The sequence below is a fragment of the Equus caballus genome, chromosome 4 (genome assembly GCF_041296265.1).
Source record: "Equus caballus isolate H_3958 breed thoroughbred chromosome 4, TB-T2T, whole genome shotgun sequence".
Classification (NCBI taxonomy): Eukaryota; Metazoa; Chordata; class Mammalia; order Perissodactyla; family Equidae; genus Equus; species Equus caballus.
The window spans coordinates 49,499,687-49,523,566 of record NC_091687.1 but is presented as its reverse complement, the minus strand read 5'-3'; the positions used below and the strand labels follow the sequence as shown (position 1 = coordinate 49,523,566).

Here is a 23,880-nt window from a genome sequence, read left to right as displayed (position 1 = left end):
TTTCTTCAGCATTTTAAAATAAAAAATTTATCATTTGGGACTATGTGCTACCAACTACATTTGGAAGAATTCAAATGTTGATTGCTTCATGGATTTTACTATAATAGAGGTTACTATTATTGCTGACTGTGAATATATTCATTCAAATAAATTGTTAAACATTTCAAAGAGCAACACTTCATCTCAAAAAATTTTATTGACGAAAGGCTGACTTTCCTTGAACACTATAAAATTTCATTTTCACAGCCCATGCAATAACTGGATTGAATTAAGTTGTCCTTAAGCTAAGCAGGCAACCATTCGAATAACTTTTTTAAAAGTCACTGAGTTTTTTAACAAAGTACAGATTACTACTGTATTCTGTAATATTGTAATTTTTTGCCTTAAAATATTAATGGCCTTCTTAAGTCTTCTTATTTATAGGGAAAATCTTATGTACTTGAAGTGTCTTGTTTAGTGTTAAATAGAATCTAATTAATGACTTTATATTTAATTATATAGTAAATTTTTAAAACAATGCAATTCTCTCCTGTTAATGTACAACAGCTTTTTTGGAGTTAGCAGGACATATGTAAAGAGTAAAAGAAATCAAATAATGAGCACCTGATTGGACATACAATGTTTTTCAAATTAAATAATTTGAACTCTCAATCTACATTATGTTTAGGCAAAAATTGCCAGGAAGATGTTGATGAATGTGACTCCAGGCCTTGCTTTCCAGGAGCGGAATGCCTCAATACCTTTGGTTCCTATCATTGTGGTTCATGTCCAAAAGGATTTTATGGTGATGGAAAAATATGCCATGGTAAAAGTCCCTATTTTCTACCATGAAATGTTTCTTGCTGCATTTAATTAATTCAAATTACTCAGTTCCATTCTCTTTTACTAATGCATTCATTCAGTATATATGCATTAAGTGTCATGCACTAAGCTAGATGCAAAGGATGCAGAAATATATAAGATATGTCCTTTGACCTAACAGATTGAGTATAATAGCAGGGCATATGACATATAATCACATAGTTCAATATGGTGTTCTGCGTTTTTTGATAGAAGTGCCTAGAGAGAAGAGTAGGAATACTCCACAGGGAATCATGTCTACCAGGAGGGATAATGAAAAGTTTTTAAAAAGGTGTCACTACAGCTAAATCTGATGCATCTGATCAAGAGAGAGAAAGGCTTTTAGGCAGAGTAAACAGCATGAGCAAAGGTACAGAGGCATGTAACAGCACAGCACTACTTGGGCACTCTGAATAATTCGGTGTGTTTGAAATATAGAGGGTAAGGGGGGCAGCTACAAGAGTTGAAGCTAGAGAGGTAGCTAGTGGCCAGATCACTGAGAAACCAGGAGAAACATAATAAGGTTTGGATTTGAGAGGGTCTTTTTGAGAGCAGCATGGAGGATGGAGCACTTGCAGGTAAGGAACTGTGTAAGTTTGAAGGTGAGAAAAAGAGTTAAGATAGTATTACAAACAGATGGGAAAGACATGAAGATCTGCTGACCTAAGATGAGGAGACATTGGATGAAAGAGACACTAAAGAAGCAAGTTGTCAGTGATTGGGATTAGCAAGGTGAGGGAAAGAGTTATTAAATTTCAAGTGATTGGTTTAGGTGAATGAGTGTGTAGAATAGGCATTTATATTGCTGTGGACTGAATTGTGTCCCCCTAAAATTCGTATGTTGAATCCGAAACCCCCAGTGTGGCTGTATTTGGAATAAGGTAGCAATTAAGGTTAAATGAGGTCTCAAGGGAGGAACCCTGATCCCATAGGATTAGTGTCCTTATAAAAGGAGACACTGGAGAGTTTACTGTCTCTCTGCTATGTCAGGACACAAGAAGGTGGCTTTCTGCGAGCCAAGAAGAGAGCTCTCACCAGGAACTGAGTGGGCCTGCACCCTGATCTTGGACTTCTCACCCTCTGGAATGTTAAAAAAATAAATTTCTGTTGTTTAAGCCACCCATCTATGCCATTTCATTATGGCAGCCTGAGCTGACTAAGACACAAGGGACATATAAGGAAGAAACATTGGTTTTGGAGGGGAGAGATAATAAATTCAGTTTGGATACATAGAGGCTGAGGTGACTATGGACTCTCCAAGTAGAGCTCAGGAGAGGGGATTAAGTTAAAGATACAATTCTTAGGGTCATCAGTCATGGATGAAATTGCCCAAGGATAACACTTAGAACTAGGGAAAACGGGACAAAAAATTAGTGAATAACAACATTTTAAAAACTTAAAAAATAAAAGTAAATTATAGAAGACAAGACAGTGTCTTATATATGGTGCTTCGGTATCATTAAGCGAATGAGACCCGATTTTGAAGACAAATATATATAAATTATGTAATATCACCTTGTGCTTCAAATTGGGCTGGGCGTCTCTAGCACTGAAACTAATAGACTTGAGGAGCACAGTACAGGATGGTAAGGGGAGTTCCCTACTGGTTCAGCTACCCACATTTCCCTCTAAACATCCAGTCCCAAACACTCAACAGTATCACACCTTCCACTCTATGCACTAAAGTGATCTAACAGCTGTCTTTTCCAAACAGAAGCCCATTCTCTCAATAAAACCTTTGTGGAGTGGAATTTAAGAGGAAAGCAAGTTGAATCAAATCCCATTACACATGAATGACCAATAAATTTCTTAACTCTGTCAAAAGCACTTGTGTATTTTAAGAAGATGCTTGTTAACACAAAATAATTTTTTGTTGTTGTTGGTATTGTTGAGTTAGTTTTATAGTAGGTACCAGAGCCAATGACTGTAAAAGTAGACACAGCACAGTTCTTATTCTTGAGGTTGCTTACTAGTGGAAGAGACACAGAAAGGCACAAAGAAGGACAAAGTTCTGTGGGAGAACACAGGTGGACGAAATTGATTGCGTGGGTGAATAGGACCTTAGAAACATCTGTCAGTCAGCTCGCACTGCCCTAACAGAATACCACAGACTGAGTGACTTAGACAATAGAAATTTTTTTTTTCTCACGGTTTTGGAGGCTAGAAGTTCAAGATCAAGGTGCCAGCAAGGTTGGTTTCTGGCTTCTCTCTTTGGCTTGCAGATGGCCGCTGTCACAGTATCCTCACATGCACACTCCTTGTTCTTCTCCTCTTCTTATGAGGCCGCCAGTCCTACTGGATGGGGGCCCAATTAAATGACCTCATTTAACCTTAATTACCTCCTTAATAGCCCCATCTCCAAAGACAGTCACATTTAGAGTTAGAGTTTCAACACATGAATTTTGGGGAAAACAGCTCAGTCCATAACGAAAAGATTTCCTGAAGAGATAACATTTAAGCTAGTTCTCTAATTTGCACGGTTCAATCCAGGTGGCATTTGTATTGCATGCTCTTATTCGCAGTGCTTTGGTTTTATAATGGTTTAACTATCTGTTTTTCATGTATACATTTACAGTTGAAACGCAGTTTTTAAATGAATTTACTACACATACTGTGGTTCACACAAGGTCTGAGAAAAGTGTAACTAAGGAAGAGGATGGTGAAAACGCCACACAGAAGGAGAGGCATGTTAAGCCAACAAATGGAAATGCCTCTAGTAAGTAACGGTCTTAGTTAAAATCTGAGGACAATACCTCCCATTTGTCTTCCAGAAGACCAGCATAGTTATTCCTCAGGTATTTTTATTGTTAGAAAGATCACCTAAGGTTGTATATGCAGCTTACAAATTATTCTTTTTCTTACTAATCTATTAAATCCTCTGGCTTATATTCCATAAAAATGATTCATGTTGCATAAGGAGCAAGTGATGTTATTTAAAGTGATTTCAGGGAAGTTTATGGTTGAAAGTGACCATTTCAAACTTACATTCTTTGAATCCCTGGTCATCCAACATCTGCTCAAACCCTAGAAGTAATCAGAAACTCATTAGTTCATAAGGCCTCTCCCTCTTCATAGTGCTCTCTTTATAATTCTCATTTTATTCAGTAACATTCCATGATTGTCTTCATAAAGATCTTGCACAGTTCACATTAGCTTTCTTTGTCATCTGTCATTCTGTAATATTAGCTGTTCATTTTACAAAATATCATTGCAGTTGTTCATCTGGCAAGATATTGTTGATTGTTGCAATATAAGAGAACTATCATGATTTTATGTTATTCATGCATCCACTTGCCTTACTAGACACTCTTATTTACATTACTTTTTTGTAGTTGATTCTCTTTCTTGGTTTTATAGGTAGACAATAATATTTTTTGCAAACAGTGAGTTTGTCTTTTACTCTTATTTACTTTTTTATTATAATAGTAACTAAGATTTAGTCTATATTTATGACATGCCAGCACTAGGTAAGTATTTTTTATGTATTATCTCATTCGATCCTCATAATAGCCATATACAGGAAAGGTTATTATTTCCATTTTACAGATGTGTAAACAGAGGCATGGATAGATTAAGTGATCTGTTCAGATTTACAGAGTTTGTAAATTGTAGAAGGGAGATTTGAATTTGCGCAATCTAACTGCAGAGTCCCAGCTCTCACACTTAGACTCTCATTGTAGTGGCTGGGACCTCCAGTGAAAGTGCGTACGCATGGAATAACTTTGATTCTTAATGGTTTTAATGGAAATTCTTCCTATGTTTCACCATTGAGTATGACATCATTGTAGATTTCTGCTAGAAACACTTCATCCAGTTAAGGAGTTTTCCTTTATTTTTTGCTCAGAATTTCCTCTTTAGTTTTAAATCAGGAATGGGTTTTACATTTTACCAAATGCTTTTTCAGTGTCATTTTTTTACTTGCTGTAATTTCTGTTAATGTTTCCTTAGAGTTTTTCAGAGTGTTTTTAACAAAAGATTGAAGTATCAAATTACTTTTTAACATTACTTTATATTATTTTCTTCATTAATATCTTAGTGTAATTATGTACTGTAATTGTGTTAGTAGAGATACAGGTCTGTTTTGTCCTGATGTGGTAATCTGTAACTACACTGCTGCATTTGATTTGGTAGTATCGTTACGAAGCTAGGGCTTGCTGCCCAATGTGCATAGAAGACAATACTATAGCACCAGCTTTTGAGATAAGAAAAAGCTTTATTGTGAGGTTGACCAGCAAGGAGACAGAAGGCAAGGCTCTCAAATCTGTCTCCCCAGTCCAGAGTTCAGGGTGAAATTTAAGGGGTTAGGGGCAGAAGCTTATTTGCTAGTCTCAAATCAGTTGATATATGGTAATCAAACTTCTGGAAGCCAGACTTTCCTTATTGAAGGACTTCTTGCTTCATAAAGGGCTCAGGTGGCAACATTTCTGAAGGTTCTTGGTTCCAGGATTGTCCTGAGGCTATGGGTCCCTGCCTGGTTCATGCACAGTGCTGTCTGTTATTGAGCAAAGTTTAATTAACCAACAGCCTGCTATAAGGAAGCAAAATAGTTTAAGCTGGTCAAGGTTTTATGTGCTGTCTCAGTATTTTGTTTAAAATTTTTATGTATTTTCACAAATAATATTATCTATAAGATAATACTACCTGAATATTTATAAAACTTTCTATATCTTTCTGTGCTTTGCAACAGTTTTGTAAAATAGTCTTTCCTTGATTATTTGGTAAATTTTTTCCATTAGATCATCTGTCCTGGCATCATTTAGGGGTTGATTTTAGATTATTTTTCTATTACTTTCATGGCATTTGTTCTATCACTTAATCTACCTCTTTCTTAGTCAATTTGAGCATTTATATTTTGCAAAAAAATCATTTATCTCATGGAGATTTCAACTTATTTTAAAATTATCTGTAGTATTCTTGTATAATTTAAAATTCTCTCCATATATGCAGTTTTTTCTCTTCTCTTATCTCCAAGGTTTTTTAGTTGTATCTTCCCACTCTTTTTTTTCTGGATAGAACTTGCCAAATGTTATCTATTTAATTGTTTTTTTCAAATAATCATTTAGATTTTCCTTTCTATTAATTGTCTGTTCATAACTTTTCTTTGACTTTTTGTAGATTTTTAAGAATATTTTCTATATTCTGGTCTATCTTCCTTTACATAACATGTACTTGAATTTATCTTTTTTATGTGGCTTACCTCAATCTATGTTGTCATTTTATGCAGGGATATTAAAATTTTATATAGGCATCTTTTTTACAGCTTTTATTTATAGCTTCCATTGACAAGGATCTCCCAACTTCTATGTTATGCATGTGATGTCTTAAATTATCTTATATGATGTTTATTATTTTATATTTTCCATTTAGTTTTTAATCCATCTGGAATTTATTAATTTATGAAATGAGTTAGAGGTCTAATATTATTTTTCTTCCAGATGAATAAGTAATTATGTATTATCATTTGCAAAATAAGTCACACTTTTCACACTGAATTTAAATACCTTTTTCTTTTTGGTGAGGAAGTTTGGCCCTGAGGTAACATCAGTTGCCAATCTCACTCTTTTTTCCTTGAGGAAGATTGTCCCTGAGCTAATGTCTGTCCTAGTCTTCCTCTATTTTGCATGTGGGACGCTGCTACAGCATGGCTTGATAAGCTGTGCACAGTCCCACACCTGGGATCTGAACCTCCAAACCCCAGGCTGCTGAAGCGTAGTTCGTGAACTTAACCACTACACCACTGGGCTGGCTCCTAAATACCATGTTTTTTATTTATTAAATTCACATATATATTGAGATATATTTCTGAGCTTGTTATTATGGTTTTTTTAAATCTAACAGTCTTTTCCTATGCCAGTAATGCATTGCTTTGATTAGTTTGGCTTTATAATACACCTTAATATTGGTAAGGCAAATATCCACTCACAGTTCTTCTATTTGTAATTTTTTAGATATTTCTGATATGTACTGTAATATGAACATGAAGGTCATTATGTTAAATTTCAAAATAAAACAATGTATTTTACTAATATTCGGGTGCTAATAAATTGTCCTTCCTTCCTTTCTTCTGCTATTTTTTTTAGGAATCTAGAATTAATTCCGATTCTTCTCCACTTTTTCCTCCAATCCTAATACCAAAACCTCTCCTAGGGAGAGGTTCACATAAGGCAGTTTGGGACGAGAAGGAACAGTCCTTCAGTGCACAGCGCCTGGGGGAGGGGAGCCTGACCTGCCCCGGATGTTCTAAGGCAGGGCCTTAATCAGTTCCTCTGAGAACTGGTGGGCCAGGGCCTCTTGCTCTTTCTATTTGTTGACACTTAACTGTGCTTCTTGCTTTGCTCTTATTTCTAGTTGGGGCTATATTTGGTTCACTCTTGTTTGAGTCTGAAGCCACGTGATGTCTGGGTTTTATGAAGTCCTCAAAATTACCAAAAATCTTCCATTGCCCTTGTTTCTGTTTGTCAGTTATGTTAAGGATTACTTTTTACTTTTGTTTTTAGTTTGTTGTCTTCTGTCTTTTTCTGATTTTGATTGAGTTTGGTTTGGTTTTTTCTTGTCTCATATTGTGAGGGTTGCATGAAAATGGTGTAAAATCAAACCCTACATTGGCGGTAGAGAGTGTAAAAGGGAAACACGTCTAGTGACTGCTTAAAGTATGCCCATGCTCTAAAATTAGACTTTTCCATACCAAAGAAATAAAAAAAAGAGTTATAAGGAAAATAAAGTACCTGGAAGAGAGAAAAAATGATGAAACTCCCCCTTCAAAAAGAAGACACACAAACATGTTTTAATTTCTAGTTAAGTAATCAAGAAAGATAGGGAAGTAAAGTCTCATTTTGTCACATGGGTAAAATGATTGGAGCCACAGTTCTTTGCCTCTCATACAAAATAGCATTTATCCAACTTACCAAACAATTTTCACCTAAGCATTTTGTTTCTGTCCTCCCCTTTCCAGCTGAAATTAGTTGTTCGCTCTTTGCTCCTATGGGTTTTGTGACTGCCACTCCTATAGCGGTGATCACAGTTGCTGTGTTGAGTTGCTCACAAGTCTGTGTCCTTGACAACAGCGAGTTTCTCAAGGATGGGGCTGTGTTCTCCTTTGCTGTGAACCTGATGTGTATTAGGTAGTCAATAAATGTTTGTTGGCTATTTCTAACTCAATAAAGTTATTAGTTATTTTTCTTTAACTTTTATACTCTTTAACCTTCTGTCTTATCTTGTGTATCCAAATAGATTATAAGTTCCTTGGAGGTGGGAACTGTGTGATGACTTATTACTGCAGGGCTCCTAGTATAGTGTTATACATCTAACAGACATTAAATGAAGGGATGAATTACTTAATGTTAAATACTGTGGGTAGAGCCAAACAGTAATAAATGTTATTGACTAACTTTTTTTTCTTTTTTGGCACTTTAGATATAAAATTTCAGCCATCATCAACAGAGCATTCACTAATTGGTACAAGCCTTACCCATAGTCCTGCTACTATCAAAAAGTTCTCGGACACAACCAACGACATTGCACTCTTCTCATTAAAATCAGTTACAACTCAAATGAATAATTCAGAGAAGCCTATTTCCCATCAGATATCAGATTTTGAATATGTGGATCATATCCTCAATACAAATCTCAGCCTGGATGAGTGGGAAGTTCCTGTGAACAATCATAGTTCTTTACGCACCAAGCTAAACAGCTTCCATGGTGAAGTAAAGGCTGTTATCCAGGGCACCATCCAAACAGAAGCAAGAGGGTATAATTCTTCAACTAACAGGTCTACCCAAAGTTACACACAGTATAAGAATGAGTTTGCATCATCAGTTACTAGAGCAATCGCTATTTTGCCAGAAAAGCCTGGATTGACCAAATTATCAACTTGTGCTGAATCACCTTGCTTTCTTGGTGTTTCCTGTGTGCCAACCACAGATGGTCACTTCCGATGTGGACGCTGCCCCTTTGGGTATTACGGAGATGGTATCAATTGCAGAGGTAGTATGGCAACTCTTCAGAAGATATAAAGAAAACTATGTAGTTTACATTTAATTTAGAAAATATTCTTTTCTATTTATTAATTTCTGCTTATTCCATTTATTTCACTCATTTCTATTCAATTTATCAATTTATTTGTGTGTTTTCTCTTCACATTTCAAAAAACATAAAAACTAGTGTTTCTGAGATTTTTTTAAATAATGTTAATATTATATAGCATTATAATTATATAATATATATTATAAATATATTTATTGAGTACCTACTGTGTTCCAAGGTCTGTGGAAAAATTCTTTATCAGTTATGTCACATAATCCACAAGAACTCCAGATGTTGGGTGTTATTTTTCCCATTTTACAGATGAGAAAGCAGAGTTAGAGGGTTGAGGACTTTCCTGGCATTAAGCAGCTAGAGAAAGAAAATAACAATGTGGTCTGGGTTCTTTTTAGCTCACAGTGGGTATTTAGCACTTTAAATGACTAAATCTGGCATACTTCCTTATTTGCATAAATTAGATTTCTCTGTAATTCCTCCAACTCTTGAGAAGAAAACAAGTTGGGCATCACTTTAATTTTGAAAAGAGTGTTTACTTCTTTTCACAATTATCAGCATTGTTTTCTCTAATGCAAATCAAATTTCTGGCTTTGACAACATGGAAGCTATTTTGTGTTGTTCTTACTGTTTTGTTTGGTTTGTGTTTTGATTTATTTGAGACCAGCTTAAGCATAGAGCTGTTGGAGTGTTCCTTTGTTCTCAGTATTACAGAGAGGAAATTTGTTTTTTCTTTTTTTCTGTAGGACTAATGGTAGTAAATCTTCAATACTTAAATGTTTATAACATAAAACTCCTTATTATTAACAAACAAAACAAAACAATGTCATGCATTTCACTTGCCTCAGGAAGTGTTGAATGCTTACCAGTTAGAATATATCAGGTTGTTAGAGAAGCTTAAGGAATACAAACCTATAAGCTTACGGTGTGTTCCTGGTATCTTGCTCTTTGAAATCCCGATGTTCCCTGGCTTCACCAACATTTACCTAATTATTAAGTAGCCAAAACATCTGCCCTCTGGAAAAGACTGTAATCCCACTTGTGGTTAGAAGCCATCCCTGATATCAGGTTTTGCTATCAGAATAATTACCACATATGGTACTTCTTTCTTACTCTATTAATCATTTTCCTCAGCCAATCTAGTAGTAAAACAAATATAAGGGAAAAATAATTTTATGGATAAACGTAGTGGTTATTGTGGATAACAATATCAAAATTTTCAAATTTCAGAGAGGTTTACTTTTATTATAACTAAGTCTACAGGCAACATGTATATGCTGTATCAACAATTCAGCCTTTTTCCCTTGGTTTTTGCAGCCATTTGTAGACACCCATGTGGAAAAAGCAGGGAGTGTGTTGCCCCCAACGTATGCAAATGTAAAACTGGTTACGCTGGTTCCAACTGCCAAACTGGTACGTACAGCACTCATTAGTTTGCACAGTGAATTTCATTGATAATTGAGATTTCTAAACCATGAGCTTTATTTTATACAGCTCTATGTCATCCTGATTGCAAAAACCATGGAAAATGCATTAAGCCTAACGTTTGTGAATGTCCCCCAGGGCGTGGTGGAGCAACCTGTGATGAAGGTGATAATTCAAATTAAAAATCAAATAATAGAGCCAAAATAAAACAATCCTCTCTTAGAAACCTTTTTAAAGATAATTCAGCTTTTACTGTATATATACTAATATATATTCATTAATGCTGGTGATGGAGTCTAAGGTTTTTAAACATCTATTAAAAATAATTTGAAGAGTTTAAAAACTTAAATTTTCAAAATCAGAGACCCAAAGATCAAAAGCTTATTTGTCCTTGGTAAAGTTATCTAAAGAAATACTTTTTTGAGATTTAGTTATAAGGTACCATATCCCTATAAATATTTTAGTGTCAATCAAAGGACTCCTGATTATTGAGTGACGTGTCAAACGTGGTTCCAAGGAAGTGTTAAATACTGATAATTAGAAGATATCAGACAGCAAGAAGAAATCGTTAATTATTAATAAACTGAGAGCCATGTTAAATGCTTTCATGACAAGGCAAGGCACATTAACAAATTAAAGTAAATTTAGAGTGAACTAGCAAACATTCAATATTAATGGCATATGAAAATAATCATGGAAATATAAAATTGTTCTATTTGTAGGGCAGGAATGCATAAGTCCAAGTTTTACTTTTCAGGTGAAAACTAAGATCATTATTTTCATCCAGGTAACCAAAAGTTTTATAAAGCAAAACATGCTGATAATTTGTGAGTGTTCTCAGAGTGTGAATTCATATAGTCAATCTCCCAGAAGTAAATTTTATAGTAAAAGAGAACTGAGTTTATTATAAATTACTCTTAAAATAAAGTTTCATTGTGGCTGTGCTTGATAAATGTAAACTGACTTTTTTCTTAATTAAGAGCTGACTTACTAACATAATCTGTGTTTGCAGAACATTGCAGCCCACCTTGTCTACATGGTGGCACCTGCTTGGCTGGCAATCTCTGCACTTGTCCTTATGGTTTTGTAGGACCAAGATGTGAAACAAGTAAGCAAAGCTCTCTTGCAGTCTAATATAATGAAGTTGTTCTTTTGGATAGTTGATGGCTCTAATGCTGAGATAAACCCAAATCCTAAGTAAAAAACATACACTCATGATTTATTACGACGGTTATCATTCTGCATACTCTCTTCTTGACTCTATCCATGACCATTTCTTTGAGATAACAATTCCAATTTGTTGATTTGCATATAAATCTACCTTGTTTAATTATGTCTATGATTACTTTCATCAGTAACTGACAATTTTCTCAGATAGTCAAATCTTGTTTACCATTCAGCTCAATGATTTTCTACTTTCCCCATCTCTATTAGCAAATATATATATATATATATATATATATCTCTGAATGTGAGAATTGGAGACCATTTAATGCCAAAGGATAAATTATTTTTATCTTTCTCTCTGATTTTATTCATTAGAGAATGTGATTGGCAGTTATGAGCCAGCTAGGAAACCGCCAATAATATGACCAATTCCAAGCCTAATTTACCTTCCTTTTCTTTTTATTCTGTGAACTTAGTGGTTTGTAACAGGCACTGTGAAAATGGAGGTGAATGTCTTACACCAGATGTTTGCCTGTGCAAGCCTGGCTGGTATGGACCCACCTGTAGCACAGGTAAAATCAGAAATATTTTCAATGACTATGTCAATTAAAAGGAATTTAAAATGCACAATGTCCTAAAGACTTGCACCCAAAAATATAAAACTAGTCTGAGAAGATTGCTATGAAGTTTTTATTTCAGACAGACTTTTAAAACCCTATCTTTCATCTTCATTCATATTCTGGACCACGGAGTGTGTTTCAGCTTTACCATTATCCAACCCAACACTTTTTCTTTTTTTGCCTTTATAGTTCCCTCATCTACTTGTCTTATGGTAGAGAGAAACATATCTCTGTTGCATCTTTTAGATCCCTTTCAAGTTTTTTTTTGTTATAACACAGATATTCTATTTCATTAAACATTCGAGCAATTCTGAGTTAAGCGGACACCATCACATTATCCCATTTATTTATCACAGCATAAGACTTACTTCCTTGGCAGCAGCATTTGCAATTTTCTATGTTCAATCCCTTTTGATCTAATAACTTTTCTCAACATAAATGTAACTCAGCCTTTCCAGCTTGCTAACTATGTGTGAAGCATGATGCAAAGGCAAACAGAGATCAATTTGATTTTTGCCCTCATTTCAAGTAGTATATCATTAATGAAGAAGACATGGGACGCAATTATAAAAAAGACTATGATGCAAGTTGGGTTCTAATAAGTAATGTAATAAATACACAATTCCTTGGAAGCAGAGGAGAAAGAAATTAAATTCTGGAAAGTGCAGTTTGGAAGAAAATAGTATTTGAGGTAGACCTTGAAGAATGGTTAAAATCTGGCTTGAAAAATGGAGCTGGGGGTGCCTTTCAAAGTATAACAAATATAAAGAAGCAGAAACAAAGAATGTTTTTAGTGTGCTAGGACTGAGTGCCGTGTTCCTATTCCAACTGGGAAGGAGACTTCAAGAGGTACATATGGCCACATGTATTTGAGCAGATTACAGACCATCCTGTTCGTGCTGTTGAAATGTCTTCTCCTAACTTTCAATCACTTTTTCAGCTTAAGAAGGGCATTCTGAATTCAGTTGTAGCCTCCATATTCTTAGCTTGGTATTATTTGTCAACTTAATGAACAGATTTTCAAAGCTATTAACCAGTTATTTCATTCCTCTTATGTTTGGCAAAGTCTAATTAATTATAGGTTATGGGTTTTACTTGCAGTAAAAATAAAATATTTCAGTATCACCATTTTGTACTTCTGTGCCGCTTTCATTTTTTAAATAATAAAACTTTTATGGTCTTTCTCCCTCCTGCTGTTCATTAGCCTTGTGTGACCCCGTTTGCCTCAATGGTGGTTCCTGTAATAAGCCGAACACTTGCCTCTGTCAAAATGGATTCTTCGGTGCACAGTGTCAGAATGGTAATTATTCTTTCTTTATAAATAAAAGGCAAAGGGAAAGTTAGACATAAACAGAGCTCTGAGTAAACACAAAGAGACGAGTTTCAAAAGGGAAGATGCTATTTATTTTTTTCTCTATTTTTCTTCTTGAGATGTTACAGATTTAGCCACCACATGACCACTTCATAGAAACAGATCAGAGTTATTGTGAAAAATGGTTATATTTATTCAACATATGTTAGGCTCACAACCTTGGTGATTGTGCGGTTTTGTAGGACTAAGGTGTGAAACAAATAGGGAAAGTTCCTTTTCAGTCTATTGTAATGGAATGGTGTCATTTTTATTGTCTTCACAGCAAAAATGTTTGATTTGTGGTCAATCTAATGTCACTATTATCTCATGATCTCTCTCGACTTGTTTCATTAAGCATTTATGAGGAGCCACCTATGTACGGCGCTATGCAAGGTGACATGGAGACATAAAGATGCTTCATTTTTCCCCTTCATGTCCTGTTATTTTAACACTTTCCCTCATATAGTTAATGCTACAGGTTTTTTCAGAATAATGGGCGCTTCCTGAGGCTGACAGTATAGTCATGAATTAATGTCAATAAATGAAATTCAAAATGTATTTTCTGCATCTTCATATTTTTGAGTTTATGCAGAATATAGTGTAGATTTTTAGTAAAAGCATGTGAGAATATGTCATAATTTAAATCCTAAAATCTGTACTTTCCCTGCCATGTCACACTTTGATTTAATCCCATTTCTTTCGTTTGGAGGTTGGCTAGGATTCTTAGGTTGCAATTGAGGCAGAGAACAAATCATCACTCTGATACCAAATATATTGGCATAGGGAAAGAGTTCCTCTAAATCAGGTTTCCTCTAAGAAATCAGTTTGTGAAATGGAAAGAAGTAAGGACTAAGTTAAGGAAAATCTTCCAAACTAGGAGACTGTCTAAATCCAAGTTTATGAGTTATAGTGTAGTTTTGAGTGGAGAATGTAAGGAGGAAAACGGAAAGCTTACGTCTCTCATGCTATTTGCAGTAGATGAAAGATATAGTAAGAAAAGTTCTCCTCTAAAATTTATGTCAGCAGTTTAACTGGGAAAGGAGTGAAATCTCTGAATTATTAAGTTGAACTAAAAATCATCTATTGAATATATGTCATGTTGGCAGGTTTTGGAATTAACCAGTCTCTACAACTTCCTAGCCGGCATGGATTTTGAAAATGTACTTAAAGTCCCCAGACCGCAGACTTCTTGAGTTTCAAATTTGAACTAGACAGTTGCTGTGAGGCACAGGTGAGACATAGAGTGGACCACCTGCACATACAGATAGCACATGGCTAGTAGCATTAAGTAATAGTATTATTGTCATTAAGACATGCTACAGAAGATGCAGAAGAAAAAAAACACAGTCTTTGTTCTTATTAGATCACATCCCCTTGTGAGCCTTATGTGAGCTCACATGATGGGAAGGGAAGATGTACACACTTGGAAGACCATTGAATAAATTAGGCAGAACATGATTAAAAGGTAAATATGGGGAACATATACTGTGTTCTAAAAGATTTCAAAATAGGAAGAGAAAAATTGAGCTAGAAACATCATGAAAGAGTTAAACTACTCTATTAATAAGCAAAGCTTTAAATGTGAGGCTGGAGAGATGATTAAATGCATCTTCCAATTTCCTTCATCCCTTGAGTGCCATGAGCCCATTCCACACGGAGAGTGAGGCTGAATTACTTGGCTCTCTTTGGAGTTTGATGGAAGATCCATCTGAAGCCTAGAGAATCTCATAAATATATGTGTGAATGTAGATTTTTCTCCTAACCTTTCTTTTCCTAAAATTAGGAATAGGGGTGAGCATGACCAAGCCTAAGTTTTATGCTGTTTCTCCATGTTACTTTAATTATGTATACTTTTTTGTCTAAATGTAATATTTATCTCTACACTCAAGTTTTGTGGAGTAGATGAATATTGATTATAGCAAGGTTACCCATTATAAATAGGTCTTCTGTTCTTTTTTTTTTTAGTTTTAAATTTCTAACCATAGTTATTTCCTATGGTGTTTTTGTAATGGAAAGAATACATTTTTTCCTAATAAATAGAAATAATATTAAGTTGTATAAAGATTAGAAAGCAGAAAATGTAAAAGCTTTTCCCTGTTATAAAAAGTACCAATAAAAAATGCCAGGGAGGGGCTGGCCCTGTGGCCTGAGTGGTTAAGTTCCTGCGCTCCGCTTTGGTGGCCCAGGGTTTCACTGGTCCCGATCCTGGGCACGGACATGGCACCACTGATGAGTGACGAGTGGTACACTGAGTCGGTGTCCCACATGCCACAGCTGGAGGGACCCACAACTAAAATATACATCTATGTACTGGGGGGATTTGGGGAGAAAAAGCAGGAAAAAAAAGAAGATTGGCAACAGTCTTAGCTCAGGTGCCAATCTTTAAAAAAAAAAAAAAAATGCCAGAGAAAGCAGACTCAACTAACTAAAGTAGTCTAAAATAGTAGAAATTATCCATTTGCTAAAATTATTCAGTTATATTGTTACATAAAGTGCTACATTATTTTCATTTGTAAACCCACTGGAAATCAGTTGAATTTTCCTTACAGTATTTGGAAATAAAGAAAACAGTTATTAATGATGGATCTAGTTCTAAAGGGGTCAGTCTGCAACAGCTCTGTTACTGAAACCAGTTAATTTGACATTCATTTTTAAAATACAGACTTAAATCCACTTAATTATTATTTAGGGAAAAATTAAATTTAAAAATTTCCAGGCATGTTTGCTTATGTATTATTATTTTTTAAATAACTGCATTTAATTGTCATATCTGGAAGAAACATAGAGCAATAATAATCCTCTCATGAGCGATAAATATTAACTTCTGGATTCCATGGAACAAAATCATATACATAGAAGATACTAGTACAGTGTATTCAAGATTATCCAATATATATTCCCAAAAATGCCAAGGATTTATTGTTAAAAAGATTTTTGCCAAGAATTCACAGGAGTTAGTCAAATATATATTGCTGCCTTCGTGACCTCCATGGGTTTTCAGACATTAACTTAGAAGTATCTTCTAAATAGCATGTGACAGATTGTTGAGATTTTTCTAATTTCCACAGGAACAGATTCATTCTTATTTTGAGTTAGGTTTTGACTTATTTTCTCGGTTTTGCCCAGACCATTTCACTCTTTATTTCAAAGTATGGTGAAACAGAAGATAAGGTTCATAATATGTGCACCATAATACCGAAGACTCCATTCGTCATGAACACTTCACCAATACATTTCAAATTGTGCTAACCCACTAGCGGGTTATAGCTATGAGCATTGTATTTTATGATTTAGAAAGGACAGTTTTAATGACTTGCAGTTGTGATCTTTTATTCCAAGAGCACATTTCTCTGCCTTATGGCCCCATAGATAACAAGCACGTGATGCAATATGTAATATATAATAATGGAATATGTAATATTCACAGACTGCTGCCATGTGTTCTTTCAGCTATCTGCCACCCTCCCTGTAAGAATGGTGGCCACTGCATGAGAAATAATGTGTGCACCTGCCGTGAAGGATACACTGGTAGGAGATGCCAAAAAAGTAAGACACCACTAAATGTATTTGCCAACTACAAGTAAAGCAAACACGTTAAATAGCAAAACTATTGCTATTTAAGTACTGATATTTCATCCTTTTACCTTAAGGTATCTGTGATCCCATGTGCATGAATGGAGGAAAATGTGTGGCACCAAACATTTGCTCTTGTCCTTCTGGTTGGATTGGGAAACAATGTGGCACACGTAAGAGGAATACTGTTAAATGCTAAAGCTGCGTCCTTATGGGAACACAAAGCAGATTTTTCCTTGTTTTTGTTTGTTTGTTTTTATTTTTGCTTATTTGTTCCTACTTTGGGAGGTATCTTTTTGAAATGGAAAGAGTAAAATGTCAGAGGTCCTCTGAACTCATTCTTTCAGAGGAAGAGGATATACTGTGTTTTCCAGTCGGTCCGCTGCAGTTTCCTGGATAAATGACGCATCTTTCTCTTGATCTCCTAATCTTAAGTAGGGGTCAGGGGAAAGTTTTAATACATTACTGATTTCTTGGCCCCAGCTCAGGCTAACCGCTTCAGAACCTCCCAAGGTAGGGTGCCACTGTTTTCACACCTGGCAGTTTTTGAGATGATAGCAGCTCTCTCTCATTCAAATGTTTCATTTTTTTCTTTTTATACAATTGTTATTTAAAATTAGCAGCATTATAGTATTATTTTATATTTGTATGATACTATTATAGTGTATTTGTTAGAGTGAAAAATGAGAAGCAGCATAAATGTCCAACAGCTGGGGAAAAGTTAAATCACAATGCATTCAATCCGTGGAATATTATACAACCATTAAAATCATTTTCCAAGAATACGTAGTGACATTGGAGAATGTTCCTGATAAAATGTTAAGGGAAAATATTCTTTAATCATTGATTTTTAACTGTTTGCCTTTTTTTTACCTTAATGAAAATTTTTGTGGTTTATGATAGGATTTGACAAGTAAATTAAATTTTTAGTTTGTTTATATTTCTATTTGCAGCTATTTGCTTTCAGAAATGTAAGAATGGTGGTGAATGTATTGCTCCCAATGTATGCCATTGTCCTGCCTCATGGGAAGGAGTGCAGTGTCAAATACGTAAGCCTACAGGATTGTTTTCTCCTGTATGTTCTGATCCTGCATCTGTTAGCATTATTAAACAAAGTATAGCATTAGGAGAAATCCACAGGGAAAAATTCCAGCATGCTGATCCATTTAAAAATAATGGTTTTCGAAATAAAAGGAAATCTTCTCCATTTTTATATCCATTTAAAAGAAGAAAGTATGGCTTAATATATTAATATTTTGTATGACATAGATAATTCCAAATTATGGTCTGTGGGTTGCCAATGAAATTCCCTCAGGTGAGCCACAGAGGATTTTAATATACAGCTTAAATATTCTTTCATAGTATAAATATATATCTATCATGGAAATCATAGAAAATATGAAAAAGCTTTAAAAAATTATTCAGTCCAAATTTCACCACATAGAACTAATTTCTGTTAAGATTTTGGTATTTTAATATATTTTTATATGGTTTTAGACATAAATTTTTACAAAGATGAGATCTCAGAGTACAGAGGAAAATCAAATTTTATACAATTTGGAAATTTATGAAAACCTGAAATAAAATGTTAAAATATTAACGAAGATTAACTTAATGGGAAAAATTGGAAATCTCGCAAAAATATTTTCAAATGATCAATAATTATGTAATTCCAAAACTGGTGGTTCAAGTGTACTGTAAACTGAAATTACACAGTTGCAACATGACCATGCCTTTTTTACTAAAAATACCTGCCCTGCTTTTCAGTGTCTTATGAACCAAACTGTTTCCATGTATCAGAGACTCTGCATATAATTTTCATAACTCTTAAACTTTATTTTATTAGTAATTGCTATCATAATTTATACATTTCTCATCTTAGGAAAATATTACCAAAGAATTTATTAAGTGCTAGTACTTACATAAGAAATATGTACTTGAAAATAAATAATTCTGATTGGAAGTTAGATATGGTAAAATCTAGAAAAAAGAGCTAGGAACCTCAATTTGGGCTACTCGTTCTGGAGAGAGTTCTCTGTGGACCACGAGAGAGAATGAGGAGATGTTAAAAGCACATTGATGTGGAAATATGCTCCCATGATTGTAGATTGAGGTACTCTGAACACAGCCTGAAGATGTGCACCCTGTTTTTGCATCTTGCAGCACTTTTATGTGAATTTTTAAAAGTCCCCTTCCTCAAAATGCTTTATTTCCAACTGTCTGGAAACTATTGACATTGTTATTTGAACAAGAAGTGTTGCTGCCATCTGCTGGAAAACTGTTGTAGTAAATATTCAGATCTGTGATGTCTGTGATGTGAATGGTGCTTCCTTTGCTGTCGAGCTTTGGGCATTACACAACCTGCCTAACCTCACACAAGAGCTGTGATGAAAACGTAACTCTTCGATGTTGCATTTATACCAAAGAGAATATTATTCTTGAATTATGCAAGCTTCCAATATCAGCTATTGAAGCAGATACCTCTCCCATGAAAAATGTAACTGTTGCATATAATTTTATATTACGCTTACTTTAATTTGATATTACTTAAAAGCATTTTCCATGTCCTTAAAAGCATAACTTTAAATGATACATTAAGTTCTATAATATAAATTCTGTAAATCACTTGACCTTTCCCCTTATGTTGAATATTTTAGTTATTTACAAGTTATTACTATTTTAAGTATTATCAGCGTTTTCTCTGTATATGTGGGTAGGTAAACAGAGAGATGATAGGTAGATAGATAGATAATTGGATGATAGATAAATAGATAGATATTGAAAAATAGTGAGATAGATATAGATTTTTAAAAATTTCATTGGGAGAGATTTTAAGGAAGAAATTCCTAGTACAGACTGTGAAAATCTTTAGAAAATTTCCAAGAGTTGTTTCACATTAAACTTCCAATGGTAGTATATAAAGTTGTCTGTTTTTCCATATACTGGCCAGTACTGAATTGTCTCTTTTAAATTTTTGCTAAATTGTTAAAAAGCAAATTATAATCTAAGCGCTATCTTCTGCTACTGATTTGAAACTCCTCTCTAAAGAAAACAAAAATTGTAAAAGTGTTGTTTTGAGTTTTGGGTGTTTTGTTTTTTGATGTGTGTGTGAGTGTGTGTGCGCACTCGCATGCTCTGGTTGCAGGAAGATAAGAGGGCAGCTGGTCATTCATAGATTCTTGTGCCTATTTTTGTAGGTGAGTCACTGAATAGCTTCAGACCACTAGAATGAATATGTTACAAGCATTTGTATCAAAGAAGGTAATTGTAAAAATTTGTGTATTGCAGCAATTTGCAATCAAAAGTGTCTTTATGGAGGCAGGTGTGTATTTCCCAATGTATGCTCTTGCCGCACTGGATATTCTGGAGACAAATGTGAAAAGAAAATACAGGTATTTTAAATTTTAAAGTGAAAATAAATATTAGATATTGACATCTGCTAGCTACTCAGATACTCTACTTGGTATTTGATGCCTATCTGTTAATGTTTTATTTTCTTTTATTTCCAAAATAAAAAGATATACAAGGATTTATATTTGCCTCTAAAACTAAAAAACTAAAACTAAAAATAATCATTTCTGTGTCATTATAGAGTTATCTTATTATTCAAAATTTTGATGTACACAAATAATTTCATTGTGCAGATACAGCTGTCAAATGTAATGCGTTATTTCATGGCAGTGGAGTTGAGAGAGAGCAAATATTCCACGATATGGATTTAAGACACCACTGATTTATATTTTGGTTAAATACTGGGTCAAAAGGCCACCCTCACTCCTCTCAAAAATAATCCACCACTTTTTTGTTTTTTTTTTTAAGGAAGATTAGCCCCGAGCTAACTGCTGCCAATCCTCTTCTTTTCGCTGAGGAAGACTGGCCCTGAACTAACATGCATGCCCATCTTCCTCTACTTTATATGTAGGATGCCCACCACAGCATGGCTTGGCAAGCGGTGCCATGTCTGCACCCGGGATCCGAACCGGCGAATCCCGGGCTGCCGAGGCAGAACATGCGCACTTAACTGCTGCGCCACTGGGCCAGCCCCCAATCCACCACTTTTAAATCAATGAATCACTACTTCATTGATTTGGGGTGGGCCTAAACATTTTTAGTGGGTCGTGTGTCACTAAAGCCTTGTCTATCCTCATACTTTTCCCTGACAGTGTTCTTTCTCTTCATTTGCTCCCTATTAAAATCCATTCCAGGGAAAGCAATAAAAAAAACTCTTGCCATCATTAGAATTAGGATTTATTTGTATTTCAGAAATCAAGAAACCAAAGGAAGAGCAGAAGCTTTCTTAGAGTTTCTGAAATTGTCCCGCAGTTACTATATACTACACTATATAGCCAGTGCTATATAAATATCTATTCAAAGAGTTTCTGTGATCATACTGGTGCCTCTAAGATTAAACTGAATTTTTTTTGGTCTTTAATCTTAAATTTCTGAATATCAACGGCTGAGACATTTTTTCAGTCCTAATTCCTACACATACCAGGGTGGCTCTAATGATCACCAAAAAATTGCAGCAAAACTTAAAAATTTCTTAAACTTAATCAGTGTTAGTTTTAACTTAAAAACCAATTATACGCTATTTAGTACTTCAAAAAGCCTAAGGGTCATGAATATCAAAGTATGCTGGAGCACTATAATTTGAAAAATGATAAGGAATTTTCTTCTTGAAGTGTGATACTGGATCAGTCTGGCTTCAAGGCAAAGTGGATGTATTTATATTCTCCTAGTACTGGTGTTCATCCTGGAAGGATATGGCCCCGTTTTGAAAAAAACAAGATCATAATGGTACTATGGTTTGAAACAAAAGTTATTGAGAACTCATTTGATCAGCTATTGTTGAAAAAAATAAAAATAAAAGCTTGAGTTCTTTGGGTTTGAAGGTAGCTGAAATATATATTATTTTATTTTATTTGAGATTTTTATGCCACAGAAAACCCTATAACCTCAAAAGCTTTCCACTCTGCTGACATACTAAATTGGTTACTTCTCTGTATTCCATTTTGATGTATTTCTTTAATCTGAATCTTTCCTCATGTGATCAATAGCAGACCACCTTCATCTCCATTAATGCTGCTTCAGAGGCTGCCTCTGGAACCATATTAGGGAAAGAAAGAACAGAAGATCACGGGGAAGGAAAAGGAGAACAAAAATGAAAAGACTGGTTCAAGGGCCACATGTCCTGCTTTGCTCTAACCTGCTCTCCCAAGTTCCTTACTTCGTTTCTCTCTCCAGCTTTGTTCGGTTGCTCACTGGTGCCATTTCATTCGTTTTTGATATTTCTTTGGCTCCTAAACATAGGGTAAAAAAACCAAATTTTGCTTTAGCAGGAAAAAACCCAGCTACCATTTATGGTATTGACAGAACCCTCCCTAACTGCTCCCGGCTCCCCTCTGACCTCCCTTCCCAAAGGAGAGTTCAGGCTGGCGAAATCACCTCCTGGCCCTTCTTGGATCACCCTGAGGTAGTGGGTGAAAAAAAGAAATGGAGGATATTGATTGGATTGCTAGAATTTCAATGGAAAAAAAAAAAAAAGCCAAAAAAAGAGAATTCCTGGCTAGAAACAAAAGACACAGAGAAAGGGGAAGTGGTCAAGGGAGGTCCTAAGGAGAGTGGGTTAATAAAATCTTTGAGATGCTTCATAACCTGCGGCCTAGCTGCTAACTTTGGCCCTGCCACTTGTTGGCTCTGTGAACTTGGGCAAGGTATTGAACTCCTCTGAGCCTGTTTCTTTATCTGTAACATGGGGCTAATAAGGACACCTAATCATAGGGTTTTTATAGGGATTAAATATGTTAATATATGTGAAGTACCTAGAACAGTGCCTGGTATATAGAAAATACTATGTAAGTTTGTGATGAGTTGCTACACTGAATAGGACAGAGTGAGGTGAGGGAAAAGGATGGGGAAAGAGACTGGAGAGAAATGTTGCAATGCATTGAAACAGTCTTTTCCTGAAGGATCAGAAAAAATTTATGCAGTTTTACTGAAGATGGATGTTTCTTGAATGTATCCGTTTGCCAAGATGGAGTCAGGTAGTATCCAAGCTCCATTCACTCACAACTGTTTTGATATTTAAATATGATCTTGATTAGGTCCTAATTTTGTAAAAGCAGTACTTAGACTCTAGTGGCAAGCATAGAACTGAGAGAGCTTTATGTACCATGTCAGAGGGAAGGAGGCAGCAAATAATGCGTAAGGGTGGAATGGTTTTCTAACATTTATTGAAACTTTATTTTCCTCTTCCTACTACAGATAAAACGCCATTGAGTAATGTCAAGTATATGAATTACAAGCCTATATCTTAAGAATGGAAATTTTTATTCAGAAAAAGTTGGAGTAAACTACTCGAAGTTTATTTGAACATCATCTTAAAAACTATTTTAAAGACTGAAGAAACTAATAAAATATGGAGTGGTCTTAGCTGTCATTGTTATAGAACAATGAAAATAGAAAAACAGCATTTTTATAGAAAAGCAAAGAAGAAATCCAGGTAATCTAAATTTGACTTTGAAATGTGATTTGATATTTACATATTGACATGATGTATCTGATATTCCAGACATTCACAATATTTAATAAACTGAATATTTTCCCAATCCTTGCTGTGGTGGTGTCTTTATCATCGGGGATCAATCAGCAAAACAGAAGCCACTTGATGTATCCAGATATAAAGTATTTAATGTAGAATTGGGAGGTCACAGGACTGTTGGAAGAGCCAGGGGTAGGGGTGGGGGCAGTGAGGGGTGGTCAGGAAAGCAGCTGCTGAAGGTCAGAGAGATTGAGCCTGAAGACATCAGCCTAAAGCACCAAGCAGGGGCCTTTCAGAAGCTTTTCTGGAGCTGCTGCAATACTTCAGAA

At 35.0% G+C, this 23,880-nt stretch overlaps 1 protein-coding gene across 1 annotated transcript in view; it reads left to right on the top strand.

Moving 5' to 3' along the window:
- VWDE (von Willebrand factor D and EGF domains) overlaps nucleotides 1-23,618 on the top strand; it is a 69,542-nt gene extending 45,924 nt beyond the window's left edge. The window contains exons 19-31 of the mRNA XM_023639298.2: nucleotides 668-805; nucleotides 3,416-3,556; nucleotides 8,254-8,823; nucleotides 10,192-10,287; nucleotides 10,369-10,464; nucleotides 11,312-11,407; nucleotides 11,943-12,038; nucleotides 13,291-13,386; nucleotides 16,888-16,983; nucleotides 17,088-17,183; nucleotides 17,964-18,059; nucleotides 20,299-20,402; nucleotides 23,275-23,618. Coding sequence (XP_023495066.2) covers nucleotides 668-805; nucleotides 3,416-3,556; nucleotides 8,254-8,823; nucleotides 10,192-10,287; nucleotides 10,369-10,464; nucleotides 11,312-11,407; nucleotides 11,943-12,038; nucleotides 13,291-13,386; nucleotides 16,888-16,983; nucleotides 17,088-17,183; nucleotides 17,964-18,059; nucleotides 20,299-20,402; nucleotides 23,275-23,289 — 1,736 coding nt within the window. The 3' untranslated portion in view covers nucleotides 23,290-23,618. The remainder of the gene's footprint in view (nucleotides 1-667; nucleotides 806-3,415; nucleotides 3,557-8,253; nucleotides 8,824-10,191; nucleotides 10,288-10,368; nucleotides 10,465-11,311; nucleotides 11,408-11,942; nucleotides 12,039-13,290; nucleotides 13,387-16,887; nucleotides 16,984-17,087; nucleotides 17,184-17,963; nucleotides 18,060-20,298; nucleotides 20,403-23,274) is intronic.
- The last annotated feature ends 262 nt before the right edge of the window (nucleotides 23,619-23,880 follow it).